This window comes from Aplosporella prunicola (genome assembly GCF_010093885.1).
Source record: "Aplosporella prunicola CBS 121167 unplaced genomic scaffold K452scaffold_2, whole genome shotgun sequence".
NCBI lineage: Eukaryota > Fungi > Ascomycota > Dothideomycetes > Botryosphaeriales > Aplosporellaceae > Aplosporella > Aplosporella prunicola.
This window is the reverse complement of record NW_022983530.1, coordinates 613,088-628,079: the sequence shown is the minus strand read 5'-3', so window position 1 is coordinate 628,079 and position 14,992 is coordinate 613,088. Positions and strand designations below refer to the sequence as shown.

The 14,992-nt window shown below is 59.9% G+C and overlaps 5 protein-coding genes across 5 annotated transcripts in view; 3 read left to right on the top strand and 2 right to left on the bottom strand.

Moving 5' to 3' along the window:
• K452DRAFT_323781 (uncharacterized protein) overlaps positions 1-3,345 on the bottom strand; it is a gene marked incomplete at both ends in the record, with an annotated part of 4,163 nt that extends 818 nt beyond the window's left edge. The window contains 8 exons of the mRNA XM_033544660.1: positions 13-145; positions 194-298; positions 416-601; positions 677-1,303; positions 1,364-1,644; positions 1,695-2,464; positions 2,514-3,005; positions 3,141-3,345. Coding sequence (XP_033402368.1) covers positions 13-145; positions 194-298; positions 416-601; positions 677-1,303; positions 1,364-1,644; positions 1,695-2,464; positions 2,514-3,005; positions 3,141-3,345 — 2,799 coding nt within the window. The remainder of the gene's footprint in view (positions 1-12; positions 146-193; positions 299-415; positions 602-676; positions 1,304-1,363; positions 1,645-1,694; positions 2,465-2,513; positions 3,006-3,140) is intronic.
• Positions 3,346-3,622: 277 nt separating this feature from the next.
• K452DRAFT_314902 (uncharacterized protein) lies at positions 3,623-8,489 on the bottom strand. Its single transcript, XM_033543810.1, has 2 exons — positions 4,488-8,489; positions 3,623-4,432 (listed from the first exon to the last, which is right to left on the bottom strand). The coding sequence occupies exons 1-2, from the start codon at positions 8,409-8,411 to the stop codon at positions 3,881-3,883; spliced, it is 4,476 nt and encodes a 1,491-aa protein (XP_033402367.1). The 5' UTR covers positions 8,412-8,489; the 3' UTR covers positions 3,623-3,880.
• A 179-nt stretch (positions 8,490-8,668) lies between these two features.
• K452DRAFT_241631 (uncharacterized protein) lies at positions 8,669-10,183 on the top strand. The gene is made up of 2 exons (XM_033537831.1): positions 8,669-8,988; positions 9,055-10,183. Exons 1-2 carry the CDS (start codon positions 8,746-8,748, stop codon positions 10,048-10,050), a joined length of 1,239 nt encoding a protein of 412 aa, XP_033402366.1. The 5' UTR covers positions 8,669-8,745; the 3' UTR covers positions 10,051-10,183.
• Positions 10,184-10,361: 178 nt separating this feature from the next.
• Positions 10,362-11,703, top strand: K452DRAFT_241627 (uncharacterized protein). Its single transcript, XM_033537830.1, has 3 exons — positions 10,362-10,712; positions 10,771-11,455; positions 11,501-11,703. Exons 1-3 carry the CDS (start codon positions 10,607-10,609, stop codon positions 11,661-11,663), a joined length of 954 nt encoding a protein of 317 aa, XP_033402365.1. The 5' UTR covers positions 10,362-10,606; the 3' UTR covers positions 11,664-11,703.
• Positions 11,704-12,233: 530 nt separating this feature from the next.
• Positions 12,234-13,726, top strand: K452DRAFT_194867 (uncharacterized protein; the record flags this gene model as incomplete). Its single annotated transcript, XM_033535926.1, has 3 exons — positions 12,234-12,281; positions 12,353-12,998; positions 13,071-13,726. Coding segments are annotated over 3 exons (1,350 nt in total), but the record flags the coding sequence as incomplete, so codon positions are not given.
• Positions 13,727-14,992: the final 1,266 nt, after the last annotated feature.

Sequence of the window (14,992 nt, the reverse complement as noted above, 5' to 3'; positions counted from 1 at the left end):
CCCCCTCCCCACCAACCGCCACGGCACCAACCCCTTTAGCACCATGACCCCATCATGCACGACGGCCCAGCGCACGCGGCCCAGACAGCCCGCCACCACGGCCGTCAAGCCGCTCGTGCCGCGGCGCTGCTGCCGCTGCTGGCGCCTTTGCTGCTGCTGTTGATGTTGATGCGGTTGCTGATGGAAGCAAGACGCCAGACTCAAACTCTCCGGCCCCGCGCCCGCAGTCATGCCGCTGACGAGCGCGTGCATCTCGGCTTTGGCGTCCCAGACCATCTCGTCGTCGTCATCATCATCACTATCAGCACTACCATCACCATCATCATCGCCATCGCCATCTTCAACAGGAACAGGAACAGACGGCGCGTCCTCCTCCCTGTCGTCCGCCGGAACCGGAACCGGAACTGGTGCCAACGGCAGCGCAGGCCGCGCATGATAAAACGCCCAGCACGTCAGCGTCGCCAGATACAGCGTCCAGGGGTAGTGGAACAGGCCGTGGGCGTCGAAGTCGTCGAGCCCGACGATGCCGTCGCGCAGTATGTGCGCGGCGTGCCAGGCTGCCTTTGCGGCGCGCATGTCGCTGCTGCTGCTGCTGCTGCTGCTGCTGCCGTTACCGCTGTTGCCATTACCGCCGTTGTTGCCGCTGCCGTTACCGTTGCCGCCACCGCCAACCCACCGCCGCACGACGCGCTGCGAGCGGACGTAGTCGGCGCGCGCGACGGGACGGCCGAGGATGTGGCGCGCGCCGGCGTAGATCTGGAGGTCGAGGAGGTCGGCGTGCAGCGCGACGTGGGCGGCATGGTAGAGGGCAGTATGGGCGGTGGCGAAGGCCGAGAAGTCGCGCAGCAGCTGCTGCTGGGACTGGTGCTGCTGGTGCGCGGCGCAGTAGTCGAGGCAGTAGCGGTCAAAGTCGGCCTTCCAGGCGTCGTAGGACGCAGCCATGCGGGCGTGCCACCAGTCGCCGGCGGCCAGGCCCAGCGACGTCTGCGCGCGCCGCTGCATGTCCCACGAGATGGACATGAGGCCGTGCAGCAGCAGCACGCGCGAGAGCGCGTTGAGCGGCTTGGTGGGCGGCGCCGGCGCCGGCCCCGCGCTCAGGTACGACTTTAGCGCCGTGAGGAACAGGGGCGGCCGCTTCTGCCGCTGCCGCGCCCGCATCCGCTGCCATGTCGATGCCGTGTGCGCTTCCCAGAGCTGCTGGTTGCAGGGCAGGGTGGAGCGGAGCTCGAAGGCCGACATGCAGAGTGATTGGCTGAAGAGGACGGCGTGTTGCACGTCCCACATGAAGCATAGGTAGGCAAGTCTGCGGCACGTCAGTTCTGTCTGTCTGTTTGTAGTCGCATCGTTGCTCGGAGACTCTTACCGTTTCTTCTGCTCTGCCTCGGCCCACTCCCTCCAGTCTTGCTCGAGATCGCTGGAGCAGTCCTCGGAGGTTGATGGGCGAATGGTCTGGCAGTCACTTCTCCGGATGAGGTTGATGAGAAGGCCATGGAAGAGATGGCTCATGTCGTGCTGTTTCTGCCCGGCGCGGCTCTTGCCAAAGCATTCTACAAGGAGGATGGTCTGCAGAACCCAAAGGTCCGGCTTGGCCGTGAAGCCAGCATGGGCAAATATTTGAGGCCTGAGCACGTCGTGAATGCACACCTTGACAGATCAGCTTATGATGCATGAGCCGGAACACGCAAACAACTTACAGCCATCTGATGAGCATCTTTCTCGCAATAAGTGGCACCTATCAACAAGACAGAGACGAGCAACAGTGTCTCCACACTCGAGGCATCAAAAGTGGGCTGGTGGAGGAGGGGATAAGCAGTGTTGAAACGAGTGAAGTAGCAGTCGCAGTAGGTCTGCAAGCACGATAGAGACAAGAGAGGGTGATTGCGGGAAATGTAAAACCCATCCGGCGTCACCGGCCTAGCCACATCAATTAGATCCAGCACCTGAGCACGAGCGATCCCGTCAATGACGGGCAGGCTCGCAGACGGGTTCATCGTCGACAACGGCCGTTCAAAGTCGACGCCCAAGCGCTCCTGGCGTGGGGTAGGAAGGTTTCGTGGAGTTCTCGTTTCGTCGTTAGGAGCAGTGAAGCTCTGTGGTATTGAAAAACGACCGGCAGTGTCATTCGGGATTGGTTGGGACCCATTAGCAAATGGGAAAGGCGGTAGCGAAAGCGTCTTGGGGTCCCCAATGCTCATATCACCGACCACTGCGCGGTGCTGGGAGGCAGCCCCGTCGGCCGTCATGATGGGTTCAGAGATAACTGGCGTATTTTCCGAAGGTACGCCTGTTGCGAAAGTATGAGTGGAAGACCTTGTCTCAGGAGCTTGGTCTACGTGCGTTGCTGCTGAAAACGTACCAGACAGGATGTCTGGCGATGTCGAGAACTGCTCCTGCGCCGACAAGTCGGCGTCGAAAAGCCAATTGTAGTTGCTCATGGTAGTGAATGGCATGTTGAAAGAGCTGGCTTTGAGTCGGTTAGATGGTGCACCTTGACACTGAGGAGCCAGACGTACCAGTATCAGGATTGAAGATGTCATCTTGAAACACGTCTTCGCAAGTGTTCTGAGAATTTGATGGAAGCAATGCATGGGCCGTCGACCAGAATTGGTCTGTATCGGGCGGCAGCAGCTCAGTGGGTGGAATCACGGCAGGCTCTGGCCCAGGGCTGCTGAGGTCCAAAGGAGGAAAGATCCAGGCATCGATGGCCGGGTCCTCGGAGGAGTGGCCGTAGCCGTCAGAATGCGACGACAGCGTGCTTGAAATGGGCGGCGAAATGGGCGCTTCTGCGGGTGCGGCCCGGGTGGCATCCTCTGGCGTCGCAGGGGACAAGCGTTGCTGCTCGCTTGGCGGGGAAGGGTGGACGGTGGACGGCCCCAGGTTGGGGCGCTTGGTGACGATGTTGCCGTCCGCGTCCTTCCACATTCGTTTCCTGGTGTTCAGGGTGCCGGAGCCCTCGCCTCCTCCGGCCTCTGCATCTTTCTGGCGGTGGCGGGCCATGTGTCGTTCTGGGGAGGCGTGTCAGCGTGCTCGTTCTGGAATGGGGTGGCGCGCGTATAGGTGGGATGGATGTGGGATATGGTTTCAACCCCATTTTCCCCAACTCTTGGACCACGCAGGAACAAAAAAAGCAAGACACTCACCCAGCAGATCCCGCCGCTTAAAGTGCGCCCTGCACCGCTCGCACGTGCTCTGGCCGGCCGTGTGGTTGAGCAGGTGCCTCTGGAGGTGCTCGGATCTGGTGAAGCTCCTGCCACAGGAATCGTACTGGCACGCAAACTTCTTCAGCGATGCGTCGCCAACGCTCTTCTTGCGGGAGGTGGTTCGCTGACCGGCAGTGGTAGGCATGATGGGTGGAGCTCTTTACTCTTTCTTTCTTTCTGTCTTTCTGTATTTCTCTCGCTCTCGCTCTCCCACTCGCTCTCTCTCTCTCTCAACAGTACAATGGGCGAAGGAAATAGATGATGCAGCAGCACATGTTATCGGCGGCAGAGCGGACGGCATTCAGCCGCAGGGAAAGGTCGCATTCTCCGCAGCGGAGTCGGCAGGGCGCCAGCAGATCCGACAAGCAGCAAGGCCATGGCCCATGGCTAACCGCAAGAGTGAAGGATGGGGGTTGCGCAATGTCGGAAGTGGGGAACAAGACATCATCACATTAGACACGACCGATACTCGTACCCGATCCAGCAGATAGCGCCCCGGTGCGGACAAGACGTCGCCGAGCGATTGGCCCTGGCGCGTCGAGGAACGAGCGGGGTCGCTCTCTGCTGTGCCCGTTGCGGCTAGACCCGAACTGGCAGCTCTACCCCGGACTCTCCCGACCCTGCACCTCGCCCAATCCGTCCTCAACACCATGCCCAACATTCAGCCGGTTCTTCCCCTCTCATGCCACTCGAACAAAAAACTCGCTTTCTCCCTTCCCCCGCCGCACCGCTGTCCTCTGAACCAGGTCGTCGCCCACGGCCAGCCGCAGCTTCTCCGCCGTCGCCGGGCTGTCCAGCTCCAGCCGCCCCTTAACCCCGTGCATGTGCCGCGCCGCCCGCACCGCCTCTCGCAGCGCAAAGAAGACGGTCGACCCCAGGAACAGCGGTGGTTCGCCCGTGCCCTTGCTGCTCTGGATGCTGCGCAGGTGCTTCCACGTCAGTCCTTTGCCCTCTGCGTCGTGCCGCAGCATGCTCGCGTTGAAGACCTGGGGTACGTCGGCGAAGCCCGGAATCTTGTAGTTGCCAGGCCCACGTGTCGCCAGCTCGCCCGTGCGTGTCCACAGCGACTCCTCCATCGTGAAGAGGCCCTGGCCTTGCACAAACGCCCCCTCGATCTGCCCGTAGTCGATGGCTGGGTTGATGGATTGGCCCACGTCCATCATGATGTCCGTGCGGAGCACCGTATGGTCGCCGGTGAGGAGATCAAGCTCGACCTCGCTGACTGCGACCCCCTGATTCCAATGTTAGCATGCGTGGCGCCATCCGGAGCAGAGATACGGCACTTACTTGCGTGAAGTAATAATACATCGGCTTGACTTTCTTCTCATCGTAGACGCCCCACTCATACCCAATCTTTGGCATCTTCCAAAAACCATTCGCGGCAAGGTTGACCCGATCCAGGTATGCAGCATGTGCAATTTGGCTCATGGGCGCATCGCGACCGTACTTCTCCCAATATGGTTTTAACCTCTCATTAATTTGGTCGCAAGCATTCTTCACTGCCATCCCGTTCAAATCACTGCCTGAAGATGCAGCGGTAGGTGAAGAGTTAGCGACTTGGTATGACTGCGAATCTTGAGTGAATATCGCATCCAACGGCACGCCGAGCTCTTGCGCCGCAACCTGGCACATTTTCGTATAGAGCCCTTGGCCCATCTCAGTACCACCATGATGCAGCAGCACCGAGCCATCGGCGTAGATCTTAACATATGCGCCGGCCTGGTTGAGATGTATGGCGGTGGCAAAACTGAGGCCAAACTTGCTCGGAATCAAACTGATTCCACGCTTCTTCCACCTGTTGGACTTGTTGAACTCGGCTACTTTTGCTTTTCGAGCTTCGTAGTCTGAGTTTTTCTTGACTTGGTCAATCATGGTCGGTATGTGCCAATCTTCATCGATGGACTGCAGGAAGGGCGTCCTGTCCCCCGGCTTGTAGAGATTCTTCATTCGCAATTCATCAATGTCGATACCCAGGCCCTCGGCAATGGCGGACATGTACTGTTCCGTGGTGTACATTGCTTGTGGCCCACCGAATCCTCGGAATGCTGTGTTACTGTGCGTATTCGTCCTGCAGACGTGGCCCCGAATCCAGGCGTTCGGTATATTGTAGCAATTATCCATGTGGGTAACACAGCGATCCATTACCGCGCCGGACATGTCCTGCGAAAATCCGGCATTGTTGTAAACATCCGCATCAAAAGCAAGCATCTTACCGTCAGCAGTGGTGCCAACCTTCCACCTGGTTTGGATCGGATGCCTCTGTCCGCTGACCATCATATCCTCATCGCGGTTCAGCATCATGCGCATAGGTCGACGTTCTTTCTTTGCAGCAACAGCCAGCACGCAAGCAATTGGCACGCTGCGTGACTCCTTGCCACCAAAGGCACCACCCATGCGCTTCACCCGTGCGTTGACGCGGTTGCTTGGCACGCCTAGGACTTGGCTAACAAATTCCTGGGTCTCGGTCGTGTTCTGCGTCGAGGACCATACTTCCACGGACCCGTCCTCCTGGTGTGGTATCACAAGTGCTGCATTAGTCTCGAGATAGAAGTGCTCTTGACCGCCGAGCCTCGTTGTTCCTTCAAAGACTCGGTCACATTTTGCAAACACTTCATCCATCTTTCCGGTAATGGCAGCGCCTTTCCTTAGCTCCTTGCCATGTGGGAAGTAGCTGTTTGCTTCGATGGCTTCATTGATCGTGAGAATGGGCGGCAGCGTCTCATAGACGATGTTGACCGCTTTAGCGGCCACCTGCGCTTGCAGCGCCGTCTCTGCATAAATCAGGCCAATAGTGTGACCGTGAGACAGGACCACGCCATCGGCAAAGAATGTTTCGTCCTTCTTCACCGATCCCCAGACGTTGCTTTCCTTGGGAATGCTGTTCTTATCAACGTAACCAACGACACCGGGCATCTTGAGCGCCGGCATCCAGTCCACTTCGACCAGCTTCGCGTGGGACTTGGTGGAAAGCACAAGCGCTCCAAACAGCTCACGGTCTTGCCGAGGCATGTCGTCGACGTACTCGGCTTCGCCAGTGCATTGTTTGAGGGCGGAAAGATGAGGCACTTGCTTACCAACCACCCGCTGCTCTGCTGGGTTGTAGTCATCTCTTGAGCCAGACGACAACTCCCTGTGAATCTCGCGAATTGTTTCTGGATCCACAGTGCCCAGTCCGAGTTCGGCCGCCGCTTCATGCCAGAAACGGAAGAAAAGCGATAGAGCGAGTGCTCTCCGATAATGCGCCATGCCACCGGGGACACCAAATCCTAAATTGAAGTCCGCTGCCAAAGCATCAAGGCCCTTCTCCAACGTTGCTGACTCGAAGAACTTTTTGCTCATGAGAGCACTCTTGGCATTTTTGGCCTCTACTGTCATAGGCGCTAGGCCGCCGTATGCCAGGCAGACATCCTGGACGAAACCCTGATCATCGAGTCGAACGCGGAAGGCCGAGGTAACAATTGCAATATCATCGTCTTTTCTCTTTGCTTGCTTGTAAGCCTTGGTAACTTCCAAACAGCCAGGCGGAGGTAACGGAATGCGTATATGAGTGATGACGGCGTCGGCTGGCAGGCTGGTCGTTCTATAGGCAATGAAGAACTTGGAAACAGGCAGTGCAAACGTCCCTTGAGATTGGTTGCGCACAATTATATCGGCTCCGGAAGCGAGGAGAACAGGATTCCCGTCTGAAATGGGAGACGCTGTTGCAACATTGCCGGCTAAGGAAGCCACATTGCGAATTTGCCGACCAGCAAAGTAGCGTAGTTGCTTGCGCAATGCTTCTAAACACATAGCTCGGCGTCCAAATTTGCTGCAGGCTTCCTTGCAGAGATACTCTAGTTCGGTGAGAGGCGTATTTGCGCCCAGATATATCTCAGTCGTGGCGTCCCATTCGGCTTCAGTCTTTGGGATTTTGGTTTCTTGCAGCTCTTCAATGTCGGATACATATACCGAAATAGCAAAATCTGAATTTTTGAATCGAACTTCAACTTGCACCTCACTGGCACCTCCGACAAGCTTGGCCGAGGGATAGGCATTCTTGAGCGTCACCAACTGTTCGAGTGTGACGGGTCGGAACCAGAGCTTCCTGTCGTTTCCGAAACATAATGCCTTTTTCTCATGTTTCCAAAGCCCAGGCGGGAAGATCAATTCAGTGTCAGGCTCGTACGGCTTAAATTGGTATTGAGGGATGCCTTTGTGCGAACTCGCCAACGGCGCCTCAAGGCTTGTCCCAGTTTTTATGCCATCTGGCGAAACAGCGGCATCCGGAGTCTCTCGAGACTTCATCGGCTTCGAGTATGCCGTGCCGCTGATAGATGGATCTTGCTCTCTCTCAGCCTTAATCGTGGCCGTCGGAGGCAACACGTCAGGGTCAGTCAGCTCTGACGACGAAGTGGACTTTGTCGAATGATTGTCTGACTCCCCACTGCTGCTGTCGGAGGGGCTCTTGTCTCTGCAGCATCCGCCTGGCCTACCGCATGAGTCTCTGGCGGTTGTGCCGCATTGTGCAGGGGAAACATCCGTCAGATCAACTTCGACTGGCTCTTGGCTAGAACTGCTGCTGGCAGGAGCTAACCGGCCCTTCAAGTCCTCGGTTACAAAGGTCTTTGCAGCCTGAAGGATGGGCTTGTAGCCAGTGCAGCGGCAGAGATTGCCATCAAGGTGGCCTTCAGCCTCGACATCGGCCTCTGAAAGACGGAATTGCTTCGTCTCTGGATCGTATGAATTACGGACCAGGGCATACAGAGACATGACGATGCCGGGAGTGCAGAAGCCGCACTGGGAGCCGTGAAGTTTTGCTATCCGTTCTTGGAGAGGGTGGGGATTGGCGACGGTCCCGAGGCCTTCGACAGTGATGACATGCTTGCCATCGACGCCAACCAACGGGAACAGACATGCATTGACAGAGAGGTATTCAATCTTGCGAGTCCTCTGTGATATTTTGGGCGAGCAGAGGACGACGGTGCAGGCACCGCAGCCGCCCTCGCCGCAGCCGAGCTTGGTGCCCTTGAGGCCGTGCTGGGCGCGGATAAAGTCCAGCAGCATCCATTGCGGATCGGGATTGTCGAGCGAGACTTTGTTGCCGTTGAGGTAGAAGCTGAGGGTGGGCGAGGTGTAGGTGGTTTGGATGAGCGGCGTCAGTGCTTCGGCAGCCGAGAGGGAAGTGGCCGGCCTTCGGGCCGCGGGTGGGGGCGTTGGGAGCGGAGGCATCATAGGACGTTGTTCTCTGTCCTTCTTCCTCTTGCACCAGCAAAGCGTATATTTGAGGCGATGGACTCACGTCGCACCGAGATGGCAATTCGAGCGAGATACAGCAGCTGACGCTGCCAGTGCCAACCCTAAAACCCTATCAGCAGCCGATTCGCCCTCCCACTTTGGGACCCTCGCCCTTGCCGCCACTTATCCCATTCTCGAGGTGCATAGCAAAAGTGTGCAGCCCATTGCGCCATGAGCGGCCTCTGTGTACAAGAATGCCCTCTCGGATTTTCTGCTCTCTGGCCTTCTTCTCCCGTGTCGTACTGTGTTTGTTCCTAGTCCATTCGCAACCATGCCTGCTCCCATCACCACCCCAAGCTTCACGCCCCTGAAGAACACGGCGATTTTCAAGCCGTTGCAACTCGGCAAGCTCCAGCTCGAGCACCGCATTGTTCAGGCTCCTCTGACCCGCATGCGGGCTCGGAAGGAGGCCGACGGCGTCTTCGTTCCCCACGAGCTCAATGTGGAATACTACAAGCAACGCGCGAACAAAGGCGGCCTCCAGCTGACCGAGGCGACCGACATCTGCCACTACGTGAGTGCAGCCGCCCACAGATGGCGCGCACAACCCATCACCGCTAACCTCCCATATCCATATCAGGCCGGCGGCTACCCCGGCGTCCCTGGAGTCTTCACCCCCTCCCAGCTCGCCGGCTGGAAGAAGGTGACGGACGCCGTGCACTCCAAGGGCGGCTACATCTTCTGCCAGCTCTGGCACACCGGACGCGCCTCTCCGCCATCCTTCCGCAACGGAACAACGCCCGTCAGTTCCAGCAACATCCCCATCTCGGGCAAGGCCCTCGACGGCACCGACTACGCCGCCAACCCGCCCCGGCCCTTGACCGTCGACGAAATCCACAGCATCACCGACGAGTGGGCCGCGGCAGCCAAGCGGGCCGTGGACGAGGCCGGCTTCGACGGCGTCGAGATCCACGGCGCCAACGGCTACCTGCTCGACCAATTCCTGCACGACAACGTAAACAAGCGCGATGATGCCTACGGCGGCAGCATCGAGAACCGCTGCCGCTTCCCGCTCGAGGTGCTGCGCGCCGTGGCCGCGGCCATTGGCGGCGAGCGCACCGCCATCCGCCTCAGCCCGTACAACTACTTCCAGGACACCAAAGACAGCAACCCCAACGCGCACTGGGCGTACCTATGCCAGCAGATCGCGACGCTGCCGGCCAAGCCAGCGTACGTGCACATGGTCGAGCCGCGGTTCGACGAAGCGCTGTCCGAGCAGGCGAAGCTGGACGCGCTGGCAGCGTACACGGCGGCGGCGGGCGAGGGCGTCGAAGCCGAGGCGACGGCGACGGACAAGGCGCCCAACTCGCTCGTCCCCTTCCGCCGCATCCTCGCCAAGGGCGGCGTCAAGTTCCTGGCCGCCGGCGGCTTCTCGCGCGACAATGCCGCGCCCGTCGTCGAGAGCGGCGACGCCGACTGCGTCATCTTTGGCCGCTGGTTCATTGCGAACCCGGACCTGCCTGTGCGCCTGGCCGAGGGCTGGCCCCTGAACCCCTACGATAGGGACTCGTTCTATGGCGCCGACCCCCCGAGCAAGGGCTATGTCGACTATCCTTTTTTTGAGGGCAGCGCGTGAGAGAGGGAGACATGGTTGGTTTTAGCCGGCGTATCTAGAGCAAGCAAGGCTAGACATCGAAGAAGCGTAGTACACCTAGATAGCAGGCAGTGAATTGGAGAGAGCGAAGATAACAAAAACAATACCTACCTACCTACACCTGGGTGTGCGTGAATTGGATCGGGCAATGGCGGCAGGTGGGGCACGGCGCGAGACGCGGGGCAGCCGGCCTGCTGCCGATCAGCAGCGCCCCGCACCACCACTCTACTCCACCCCCACTTCTGCCACCACACGCACACGCGCGCGCAAAAGTTGAAACGAAACAGCCCCCCCCCCCCCTTGCCGATCGCGGGGCGCGTGGCCGGGATATGTGCGAAGCTGCAGGTGGGTGGGCTGGTTGCGGGTTTCTGTCGTCATTTCTCTTCTTCCTCTTTTCTTTTCTCTTTCTTTCCCTCTCCCTCTCTCTCACACATCTCTGTCCTGCTCTCCTCGTTCATCAGTTTCTGTTCTCGCTTCTTCGTTTCTGTGCTCTTTGCTTTGTTGACAGCTTGCTTGCAAACGCAACACTGCGCCAACAATGGGCAAGAAGAGGGTTCTCGTCAGCTATGGCGTCGATATTGACGCCGTTGCGGGCTGGCTGGGCTCGTATGGCGGGGCGGACTCGACGAGCGATATTAGCCGCGGTAAGGCATACCAGCAGCAGTAGAGCGCGCAGGCCAGCTAACATACACCCACCAACAGGCATCTGGGCCGGGACGATCGGGGTGCGGCGGCTGCTCAAGCTGTTCGACAAGTACAACATCAAAGCGACGTGGTTCATCCCGGGGCACTCGCTAGAAAGCTTCCCAGAGGAGTGCGCGCTGGTGCGGGACAGCGGGCACGAGATCGGGCTGCACGGGTACAGCCACGAGAACCCGGCCGACATGACGCCCGCGCAGCAGCGCGACGTACTCGACCACACGGTGCGGCAGCTGACGGCGTTCTGCGGGGGCCGGGCGCCGCGCGGCAGCGTCGCGCCGTGGTGGGAGGTCAGCCGCGAGGGCACCGAGCTGCTGCTCGCCTACGGCATCGAGTACGACCACTCGATGAGCCACGAGGACTGCCAGTGCTACTGGCTGCGCTCCGGCGACCAGTGGACCAAGATCGACTACGGCAAGCGGGCCGCCGAGTGGATGAAGCCGCTGGTGCGCGGGCCGCCGACCGGCTTGGTCGAGATCCCCGGGTCTTGGTATCTCGACGACTTGCCGCCCATGATGTTCATCAAGGGCGCGCCGAACAGCCATGGCTGGGTCAGTCCAAAGGTCGTCGAGGAGCTGTGGATGGACCACTTTGACTACTTTTACCGCGAGTACGACGAGTTTGTCTTCCCGATGACGATCCACCCGGACGTCAGCGGGCGGCCGCACGTCTTGCTCATGCACGAGAGGTGAGTGAAGCGTTGGTTGCGTGGTGCGTGCTGACGTTTCCGCAGGATCATCGAGCACATTAACAAGCACGAGGGCGTCGAGTGGGTCACGATGGAGCAGATGTGCGACGAGTTCAAGAGCAAGAACAAGCCGCCCGAGGGGGCGCTGATGCCGGCCTCGGCGGAGGAGGTCCGCAGGAAGCTGGAAGAGACGAAGCCGCGGGTGTAATGGGTGTGGGTGTGGCTTGCTGCGTGGTTGTTCTTCTGTGTGCGACATGGCTAGGTACCTAGATATCCTGTATGCGTGCTAGGAGTAGTGAATTTGAAGCCGGAGAACCGCATCTGTAGTTGTAGTCCTGTGAGTAAATACAATCTTGTGTGAGATGGCAGTTGACATGCATGCCCGCTGCGAAGATACCGGAACGAGGCCGGGGCCCCTAGTGCAAGACCCCTGCTTCTCCGAGCCGAAGCGTCGGACGGGCCTGGCGGGAGATCCAGGTCCCTTAGGTTCCCCCACCTTTGCTCCGTCCGAGTAGTGGGCGCGCATGCACGACGCCACGCAGCCTACCTACCTATCAACGCGATAGGTAGTTACCTAGGTCTGCTCCATCCCGTCCTACCTATCGAGCGCGCGCGGCCATGACGTCTCCCGCGTGCCACCACCACCACTGTTGCCGCCGCGCCGCGGGGCCTGCTTTAATCGCCCTTGCTGCCGTCGTTGTTGTTTCGTGAACCCTAGCCAGCTATACGTACTGTAGCAACCCATTCGATCGAACCTACCTACCTCGCCATGAGCGCACCCAAAGTCCAGCAGAAGATTGAGCGGGACGAGGCCAGCCGGCTGCACGTAAGCCCCTCTATCCAAGCCCCCCTCTGTAGGCATACCAGCCATGGAACTCACCACCACCCCCCACACAGGTCATAGTCGTCGGTGCGGGCCTGGGCGGGCTCGGCGCCGCCATCGCCATCCTGCTGGCCGGGCACACCGTGAGCGTGCTCGAGAGCGCCCCCGCCATCGGCGAAGTCGGTGCCGGGATCCAGTGCCTGCCGAACAGCTCGCGCATCCTGCTCGAATGGGGCATGGAAGCCTTGCTGGCGGCGCACTGGACGCAGCCCCGCCGCTGCAACATGCTGGGGTGGAAGGGCCAAGCGCTCGCGCACATGGACTTCCACGCCTATGCCGAGGAGCTAGGCGCGCCGTTCCTGGACTTCCATCGCGCGGGCCTGCATCGCTGCTTGCTGGAGCGGGCGGTCGAGCTGGGCGCGGAAGTCGAGGTCAACGCGCGCGTGGTCGACGTTGTCATCGTTGACGGCGAGGGCCGCGCCGCCCATGTCGTGCTGCAGGACGGGCGCAGGCGCGCGGCTGACCTCGTCGTCGGCGCCGACGGGATCAACTCCAAGTGTCGCGAGATCTTGCTCGGGCGCCCGGACCCGCCTATAGAGACTGGCGACCTCGCGTACCGCTTGCTGCTGAGCACGAGGGAGATGGTCAAGGATCCGGAGCTGCGCGGCTTCGTCGACGACCCCCAGGTCAACTACTGGATGGGCCCGGACGCGCATGCCGGTGCGTTGGAGGCCCCTGGTTCGCAAGGAGAAGAAAAGACATACTGACACTGCGCGCACCCCCGCGCTACAGTGAACTACGTGCTCCGCGGCGGCGAGCTCTTCAACATGGTCCTCCTAGTCCCGGACGACATGCCCGCCGGCGCAACGACCCTCGCCGGCAACGTCGACGAGATGCGCGCCCTCTACCAGGACTGGGACCCACGGATCCCGAAACTGCTCGCCCTCTGCGAGAGCGTGCACAAATGGCGTCTATGCATCCGGCCCACGCTGGCGCCCAGCTGGTCCCACCCCTCGGCCGCCTTCACCCTGCTCGGCGACGCCGTGCACGCCACCCTGCCGTACCTGGCCTCGGGCGCGGGCATGAGCCTCGAGGACGCCAGCGTGCTGGGCCGCTGTCTCGCGCGGATTGAGCGCAATGACCCCGCGAGCAAGCGCCGTGCCCTTGCCGTCTATGAGCGCTGCCGCAAGGCGCGCACCGAGCGCGTCGTCGAGCGCGGGAATCTGCAGCAGCGGCTCTACCACTTGCATGACGGGCCGGAGCAGCGCGCGCGCGACGCCCGCTTCAAGGCTTGGGACGCGGTGGAGGCGGCGCAGAAGAGAGGCGAGCAGCCTGATTTGGACAAGCAGGGTGTTGTTTGGGGTGACGACCCGTTTCCGTGGCGTTTTTCCGGCGTGGGCGATTGGTTGCTGACGTATGAGTGCGAGAGGGCGGTTGAGGAGGAGTGGGCGAGGGAGGGGGAGGGAGAGGGGGAGGACAAGGAGAAGGAGAAGGAGACGGGAAAGGAGGACCAGGCGCAAGGGGCTGCTGCCGAGAGAGCGAACTTGTAGATTGGGAGAGAGGGTGTCCTTCCTAGGTACCTAGTTTAGCAGCAGCAGGAAGAGAGAGGGGGGGGATTTGATATTCGCTACGACCAGTAGTTATTATTCTCGTGGTAGGGCAGTTAGCTGTTATTTGTTATTCCCAATGAAAGAAGATGATGCATGGACACTTTCAGGCGCGCGGGGGCACGTGTTGTGTGTGTTCGGGCCCATGCCGCCAACGCCGCCAAGCCCACGGCCTCCCACCAAGGACCAAGGAGGTATCCGTATCCGGGAGTCTTCCCTTGTCGTTTCTGGACGGACGGCATGGATGGTGGTCGGCCTACCTGGCTAGCCGGCCTGTCAAACACGGCGCGCAGCTGCAGCGAGTAATGCGTTGTTGTGTTGAAACCGTCGCGCGACGGGCAGGCAAGCCACGTTGAGTCGAGTTTTTTATTTTTTTTTTATTTTTGTTTTTGTTTTTATTTTTTGCTTTGGAATTTGGTCTTCATCGCCGCCGCTGTTGTGCGCGAACAGAAGCCCAGTTAAGCGTGGGGATCACCGTTCATGTATGCAATGTGTGTGGATTGTGGATGGAAGCAGCATTGCCCCCCATTCCTCATCATCACGCACGGGGGACTCGAGGAGAAAGAGGGGCGGCGCGACTCAGGGCCAAAGGCGACAGTGACGCGAACGGAGAGCGGTCTGGCCGGAAGGGGCAATGGCCCGCGTGCCGAGCCGACGATCATATCGCGCACTGGCTTGGTTTGGCGTACATTGCCGTTCCATGTCAGTTGTCAGTGTGCCGAGGGAGGCGTTTGTTGTTGAGTAGGTCGAGTGGTTGCCTGTTTTCCTTGGCGCCGGAAGTAAGTCCGGTTTGTTGTTGTTGTTGGGATGGGAGAGCGGGATGACGGGAGAGAGGAAAGAGCAATGGACGGGAGGTAAATAAGGCTGAGGGCGGAGCGGCGCGCGCGGCGGCCCGGGAGCGGGGATTACGTGCTGGCGATGGAAGGAAGGGAGGGAGACGGACGGAAGAAAATGGATGGTCGAGGCTCGCGGAGGATTTCAATTGCACGCATGCATGTTCCACAGCGGCTCTTCACCAACCCCGGTCGCTCTCGCCAATCTTTCTTCCACAAACATACTCGTCCCGTCCCCTAGGTACCTAAAACACATGCGCAAAAAATGAAAGAA